Source organism: Choloepus didactylus, chromosome 6 (assembly GCF_015220235.1).
Source record: "Choloepus didactylus isolate mChoDid1 chromosome 6, mChoDid1.pri, whole genome shotgun sequence".
NCBI lineage: Eukaryota > Metazoa > Chordata > Mammalia > Pilosa > Megalonychidae > Choloepus > Choloepus didactylus.
The window spans coordinates 142,010,497-142,019,204 of NC_051312.1; the positions used below are offsets into that span (position 1 = coordinate 142,010,497).

At 40.4% G+C, this 8,708-nt stretch overlaps 1 protein-coding gene across 1 annotated transcript; it reads right to left on the minus strand.

Moving 5' to 3' along the window:
* Nucleotides 1–1,532: 1,532 nt before the first annotated feature.
* Nucleotides 1,533–2,486, minus strand: LOC119537731 (olfactory receptor 143-like). Its single transcript, XM_037840272.1, has one exon. It carries the CDS (start codon nucleotides 2,484–2,486, stop codon nucleotides 1,533–1,535), a length of 954 nt encoding a protein of 317 aa, XP_037696200.1.
* Between the last annotated feature and the right edge of the window lie 6,222 nt (nucleotides 2,487–8,708).

Sequence of the window (8,708 nt, forward strand, 5' to 3'; positions counted from 1 at the left end):
AACTTCCAAGCATTCAGTAACTATAAATGAGCTTATATATCTAAAGTTAATGTACCTAGTTTTCTTATTTATATTAACTTCAAAAAGCAAGTTTCAATTTAAACAATTTTATTTTAAAACATTATAAAATGTAGTTTTAATTTAAAAAGTTAAAGTGATTACATTTTGTAGGCTAACCTGTGAAATAAACCTGTTGAGTTCCCAGAACTGAGCCAGGTTGTTGCCTAATCACAATCTACCAGGGATAGCTGATGAATATGATATAGTCCTCAGATCACAAGTGTGCTATGTCTTAATTCACATGACATTTTCAGTTAAGACAAAAATTTGGACATGGATAATCTATGCCTTATTTTATATCTTTGCTGAAGACTGAAATTTAAAAAAAATGTGTTTAGAGCAAGATCCAAACCCATTGTAAGCTACTGAATGAAATAATTTAATGGGCATTGCAAAATAAAAGGATAGAAGTAGATAGTATGCATTCAGATTCTGCTTGAGGAGTCAGAGTTTTGAAAAGAATTGTGATGGTGAGAAAAATATTATAATACCTGTAAATATTTGATGCTTTGCTCTCTTAGAAGTAATTTTAATCAGATTTAAATGTTTTTAACAAGCTTTATTATATTTTATGGTTGTTTTTAAACACCAATATTTTCAAACCTTTCAAAATTGATGATACCTATAGAAATTACAGACATACTTAACTATGACAGTAATCACACTGAAGAAGTGGTGGGCAGAATTATCTGTGTATCACACAAAGCAAGCAGATTCTGTGGAGCTTATTTCTTACCACTATTAATTATCATGAATAACTTTAACTTTTGGTATCAAGTAAATATAAAATACAGCATAATATCTAATAATTTTTTAAAAGTCCTCATACTACTATGAAAATGGTGGCATACCTCACTAGGGAGGCTTGTCCCCAAACTCTGTGGCCTAACCATCACAGGAAATGATCACTGTTATAAACAACATTGTGACTAAACCTTACTTTGTGGCTGGTCCTGATGATTCCTCTGAAATCAAACCTGTCTGGGGACATGTGCATATCTCGGGTTTGACAATCCCTTCAATGCTACAATCACTTTGGCTGAAGGCATCATTTTCATGACAACCTCACCTTCAGGCTCATTCTCAGACACTCTCCAGAATTTCTCTCCCATCATTTACAATCTCCTTTTCTTTTCTTTCACTGGGTTCTCCAACATTAGTTCTGTGACCTTGATCAAGACACAAAATCATTTCCTCAACTAGAGAACAGGAAGAGGAGACTTACCTTTCAGGAATATTTGTAATGAATGTGGAGCACATTATAGATCACAATTAACTTTTACTTAAGAAATGAAATGGATAAATAAAATGTACATATTGAAAGAATAAATGGTTACACTGAAAAGTGAAAAAAAAAGACATTAGACTGAATAGTCTTCACGTGAGAATTTAGAAGAGATGCAAAAGAAGGATGGGAAGAAGATGAGGAGCCACTGGAAGAGGAGAAAAAGACACAGCAATGGAGGCAGGAACTAAGGCAGCACCACTGGTTCTCTTCTCTTTGTTATTCTCTTTAGGGTTTTCTTCAGAGCAAGTTTGACATCTTTGTTTCTCAGGCTGTAGATGAGGGGGTTCAGCATGGGCACCACATTAGTATAAAGCACTGAGAAAAACTTCTGTCCCAAAGACCCAGCAGATGATGGCTTCACATAAGTGAGCAGCCCAGATCCATAGAAAAGACCAACAGCAATTAAATGAGACCCACAGGTGCTGAAGGCTTTGGACCAGCCTTTTGCTGATGACATGTGAAGGATACTGAAAATAATCAGAGTGTAAGAGATACAGATAATGAGACTAGAAACTATGACAACTATGCCCACACCAATTGAAGACACGAGCTCATTGGCATAGGTGCTGCTACAGGAGAGCTGGAGCAGGGGGAAGATGTCACACATGTAGTGGATGATGATGTTGGAGTCACAAAATGTCAGCCTCATCATGCACCCTGTGTGAGCCATCGCACCAGCAAAACCCATCATATATGAAGCAGACATCAGCAGAGAACACACCTGAGGGGACATGGTGATGGTGTACAGAAGAGGCTTACAGATGGCCACATAGCGATCACAGGCCATGGCTGTCAGCACATAGCACTCAGAGCCAACAAAAAAGGAGAAGAAAAATAGCTGAGTCATGCATCCTGCAAAGGAGATGATATTCTTCTCTGAATTAAAGCTCATGAGCATTTTGGGGGTAAAGACAAATGAGTAGCAGAGATCTATGAAGGAGAGATTGAAGAGGAAAAAGTACATGGGGGTGTGAAGGTGGGAATTGAAGCAAATGAGATTAATTAAACTCAAATTCCCTACCATGGTGACCAGATAGTTCACCAAAAATAGAAAAAACAGGGGCATCTGGAGCTTAGGTTGGTCTGTTAATCCCATAAGGATAAACTCAGTCACTGAAGAGACATTTTTCACAGCCATTCACTTCCCAGGCATGAGCTATAGAAAGAAGCAGGGATAAAGGTAACATTAGTGATGTATCCTCTGGCTTTGTCTGCCAAGGGAGTTCTGGATCTGCTGGTTTATGAGATGAGGGCTGTCTGAAGACACACAGCAGGCATCCAGGAGCCTGACATCCTGAGGAGATTCCCCAAGCCTGAGAGTCCAGAGTGTCCTTCCCTCCTCACTCCACTGCTCAGCTTATGGGTCACTGTGCAGAGGAGAGTGCTGAGAGACCTTCTAAAGCCTCAGCATTTCCTCCATCAGACTTGGCCTTCTCCCAGGCTCACATGAAGGTCTGGAGTTCTCCCCCCAAATCCTTGACTTATGTAGATGTGGGTTTCAAAGGAAATTAGTAAATCCAGATAATACCTTTGCCTGGAGACCTCACTGATGCTGGTCCTTGAGGGTCCTTTGTCTCCACTGACCTACATTGGACAGAGTCTCTGATGAAGAAAGAGGCACTAGCCAGCAGCACTGTCCTCAGTCTTCATCATGCTAGGTTAGATATTCTGGGGAAGAAGCTGTGATATCTACTTGAGAATTTGCCCAGAAGGACCTCTTCACTTGCAAAGAGGAAAACATCAACCTTATATGAGCCTCCCAAACAATCAGCTTGCTTCACTGGGAATGAACTTCAGGTCCTATAGTCCTGGGGAGATTGATAAGTGCAGAGAATTATCCTCTTGCACATGATTTTCCCCAAGTTTGATGAGCCTCCTGAGGATAGATACTACTGAGCCTGTGCTTATATCACAGACCAACAATTGGATCCTCTGGGACTCACTGTTCTACTCAGCTTCTATTTCACATGAAGAATTCCCAATCCCCAGGGCAAAGGATCATTGGCCCCTTTGGCTTCCCCTCAATGTCACTTGGATCCTAAGAACAGCTCCTAAAGAAGAATTTTGAGGGACATTCTGATTTGCTATCTCTAGTACTTTCCTACAAGCCTCTGGGAGTGCACACATAAAATACTAGTTCATTGCTTTAACATTATATATGCTTATGGATTTCAATAAAGTGATGTAATGAAGTTAAAGGAGTGGGCCCTTGAAACAGAGTTTAATGCACACTTCTCCAAATTCTAATTGTGAGATTTTAGACAAGTTATGAAATTCCTCTGAAACTTGTATCCTCATCTATAAAATGAGGCTATAAAAGATCTATGTTACAGGGTTGTGGTGTGGATTAAATAAGTTAATTCACATAAAGTATTTGGACCATGACTGGCACATGTAAAAAGCCTGATAAGTCCTAACACCTCTTACCTTTCTCCTATTCCACATTCATATATATATATACAGAGATTCTGAACTAGGACACTAAAGTCTTTTGGACATGAAAATCTTTGTTCTGGTGAGCTGTCTATATTATATGGTACACAGCATACCTGGCCTCTGTCCATTAGATCGATAGCAGTAATACCACCTGTACCACCATGCACAATTCTGAAAAAATCCTGGACCATAGGACCAGATATTTTTTAATGTCACCTGGAAGTCAAAATCGACAAAGTCTGAGACTTTCTGGTCAATATGTAGTGCCTGGGCCTCTGTTCTCCCTTTTGGATGTTTAGTTTATGTCTTTCAGATGCCTCTGATTCAAACTGCCCCAAAATGAATTGAGAATTTTCTAATGTTTCCCCAGTGTGACTCCATCTATGATCATCATTGTGACTTAAACGGTGGCACATTTATCAGACAAGAGTCAGTTAGAAAAACAAACAGCATACTGGGAATTTCATACAGATTTTAAATACAGTGTCGGTTAAACAGACATTGCAAGTTAGAAAGAACAAAAACTTCATGGTAAAAATAAAAAGACGAATAACTGCAGAAATATCTACCACCCTAGGAATGGTAAAAGAGGCAGCATAACCAGATTCTTGAATCCCAGAGCTTCTACTCTGGGATTACAATCTGTTGGTCACTGCACAGGCTCATTCCTATAATTCCATAACTGAGTAGTTTACTGCAAACGTACTTATGCTTTGGTGGAATTCATGTTTCTGGAAGAATAATTGCCTATGTAATAGGATTCATGCCAAGCAGCTGGATGGACCCTGGAGGATTAATGCCACATCGGGCCCTCAGTGTTGGTCTCAGCTGCTGGCATGTTGGACATTCAGAGGCAGCAGTAGCTGTATCACCCTAGGGAAGTGAGATGCCATGCTGCCGGACCTATGGGTAACCTCCTTCCCTGCCATCATGAAAACACTGTTCATGTGCATATCCTATCATTTCTGCATAGCTGGTGACAAAGACTGGCTATTGACAACTGGCTAAGCCATTTTATCCACTTGGGTTTTAGTGCCTCTTCTATGGTGACTACTTCCTAGTGAGTGTTGACAGGTGATGCAAAACTCTTTAAACTTCACGCAGTACAATATGTCCATCTACAAGTATCCACCCGATACAACCTTGTATTTTATATTTCATTCCTTTCCTCCTAGACTCCCGATCAGTCAAACATTCTATTGGCCAAGGCCTGGTTTTTGTATATTGTATATCAGGCCACACCTTCTGCTACAAAATGTGAATAACCAGATATCAAACTCATGGTACCATTTATTAGGAATACTTTTCCCCATCTACCTCATTTCAAAGATACCACTGAATATCTTTTCACCTTATACCCACATTTAGCAGACACACCCATAAACCTAGTTCAGGATATTTCCTTCTCCTTCAGCTAGTCATAAAGGACTCGGAGATGACCAGAGATACAAGTGGGGGAAGCAGTGCAGGTACATGAGTTTTGGATATCAAGGGTCAGGGACACCCATTCACGCATCCTACTGATGACATCTGGTTCCATTAGGATTGAACCTAAACATGCTATTTCCATCTGCTGGCTCCATATGACTTGGAGGTGGGGCTCTGATGAACCCAGCTCTTAATGGGAAATCTGAGAAGCATGCTTAGTTGAAATGTCATGCTTAAACATTCTAAATCTATCAAGACCCAAAACAGTTAAAATGTTTATTAAAAGACATATAACTCCCCATTCTGGAATGACATGGCCTTAATTCAGAACCCAAGACCTCTGGGAAGATGCTCTCATTTGGTTTGTTGTGAACTCCACATGGCATTATGTGGCATCAAGTGCAAATGCACTTGATTATGTGGCATCAAGTGCAAGGCTGCAGAGCTGCCTGTGGTAGAGCCTTTCCTGCATTGAGCCATACTAAAAGGAGGCAGATTTCTATGTTAACCAGTGCATGGCCAAGAACAGTATACCCAAGAATGGAATAGGTTGCTTCTATAACTCTACACATCTTGTCTAGTACTGTGACTGTCTTAATAGAGGATGCAAGATGCAGCAGTTTGTCTTTTACTTTGGATGGGTTCTTCCAATATTCCACAGACTACAGGACCCTTAAGGAAGTTAACTGAAGTGGTAAGTTACTGAATCTTTGTGGAGCTTATTTTTCATTCTCTAGAGTGTGTGTCTTGCAATTGCCTACAACATACTGGCCATGGCTTGCTTATCTTTGTAATCAGCAAGATAATATCAGTACAGTAGAGCAGTGTTACCTTTGGTGGGATACAGAGGTCAGGGGTGTTTAATTACTTTAGGTAAAACTGTAAATTAATAGGATAAAACTCACTTGATCATGGTGTATAATTCTTGTAATGTGCTGTTGGATTTGATTTGCCAATATTTTTTTGAGTATTTGTGCATCTATATTCAGAAGAGAAATTAGTTTCATTTTCTTGTAGTATCTTTATCTGGCTTTGATATTAGAGGGATGTTGGGCCCCACAGAATGAGTTAGGGGTGTTATGTCCTCTTCAATTTTTTGGAAAAGTTTGAGCAGAATTGGTATTCATTCTTCTTGGGATGTATGGTAGAATTTACCTGTGAAGCCATCTGGCCTTGTGATTTCCTTTACTGCAAGATTTTTTTATGACTGATTCAAACTCTTTTGAGGTTGTTTGGGTATTTTTAGGAATTTGTCCACTGCATCTAGGGTGTCCAATTTGTGGGCATACACTTGTTCAAAGTACCTCTATTTACTTCTGTGGGGTCAGTAGTAATGACCCCTCTCATGTCTGATTTTACTTATTTGCATTGAGAATTCAGAAATAAAACCTTACATCTAGGGCCAATTGATTTTTTCTTAATTTGGTTTTATTGAGATACACTCACACACCACACAACCATCCATGGTGCACAATCAACTGACCACAGCACCACCAAACAGCCATGTACCCACCACCCCAATCCACCCCCAAACACCCTCCCCACACCAGAAATAATCAGAACAAGAACAAAAATATAAAAGTAAAAAGGAACACCCAAATCATACCCCCATCCCACCCCACTCTCCATTCAGTCCCTGTCCCCACCCATCCACTCACACACAAAGAGAGTGTGATCTACAAGGACCCCACAATCATACTGTCACCCCTGTAATCCACACCACCACACAATCATCCTCAAGAGTCAAGGCCACTGGGCTGGAGCCTGGCAGCCCCAGGCATCCACCTCTGGCCACTCCAACACACCAATAACCCAAGAATAGCCATCCACATAGTACACAAGAACATCCACCAGAGTGCCCCCAACCCTACCTGAAATCTCTCAGCCACTGAAGCTCCACCTCACCCCAGCTTGCACCTCCCACCCCCAGCCAAGAAGATGCCCTCAATCCCATGGTGCTGGGCCAGACCCATACCCAAGAGCCACATCCTGAATCACGAGGAAGAACCAAACCCCTAGGAACCAGGTCCCATGTTGGGGGGGGAAGGGCAGCAAGACCACCTGCCAAGGTGGCTTAGAGAGAGAGAGAGCTACATCCAAGCAACAAAGAGGCACTCAGGGGGAGACTCCCAGGCAAACCACAAGCAGGCTTAGCCTCTTACTTGCAGTAACAAGCTTCATAGGGGCAAGCCCCAAGACAGAGGGCTCAGTATATCAAGCTGTCAGTCCCTAAGGTTTGTGGGAACATCAGCAACAATCCAGGTGAGGAAGTCCAACACCTCTGCATCCTCCCCCAGCTCCTCAGGGGGCCCCTGAATATATAGTTTTATTTTTAGCCCAAATTACTTTGGGATGTCTTGCTATTTCACACTAACCTATACAGATCTACCATATCTCACTTCCTATTCAAAGTTCCATGTAATTGTGGTGTTTGAACAAACTGTAGAAGTTATATTGTTTAGAAAATATAGATCCTACACCAAATAAACATCTCTTCCCTTGGTCTCACATGGAAGTTGAAGTTTTAACACATATGTTTCAACTTTTACCCTTTGGTAGAGCCAACTGATTTCTGATAAGGCTTCCAAGTCCACTCAATTGGTAAAAATGGTCTCTTCAACAAATGGTGATTGGAGAACTGGATACCCAAAAGCAAAGTGATGAAGGAGGACCCCTATCTCACACCATATAAACAATTAACTCAAAAGGGATCAAAGACCTAAATATAAGAACCAGGACTATAAATATCCTAGAAGAAAACTTAGGGTAGCATCTTCAGGATCTTGTGTTATGCAATCATTTCTTAGCCTTTACACTCGAAACACAAGCAACAAAAGAAAAAATAAATAATGGGGCCTCCTCAAAATTTAAAAAAACTGTGCATCAAAGGACTTTATCATGACATGAAAAGACATCCTAGTCAATGGAAGGAAATATTTGGAAGCCACATATCCAATAAGGTGTAATATGTAAAGAAATTGTACAAGTAAACACTAAAAAGACAAGTAAGGCAATTAAAAAATACACAAAAGACTTGACTAGACATTTCTCCAAAGAGGATATCAAATGGCTAAAAATCACGTGAAAAAATCATCAACATCACTAGCTATTAGGGAAATGCAAATCAAAACCACAATGAGATACCATTTCACACCCATTAGGATGGCTACTATTAAAAAAAAACAGAAAATTACAAGTGTTGGAGAGGATGTGGAGAAATAGGAACACTTATTCATTGCTAGTGGGAATGTAGAATAGTGCAGCCACTGTGGAAGACAGTTTGGCAGTTCCTCATGTCAGTTCCATATGACCCATCGTGCTACCAGGTATATACCTAGAAGAATTGAAAACAGGGATGCTAACAGACATTTGCACAATGATGTTCACAGCAGCATTATTCACAATTGCCAAAAGATAGAAACAACCCAAGTGTCCATCAACCTGTGAATGGATAAACAATATGTGGTATATACATATGATGGAGTATAATTCAGCA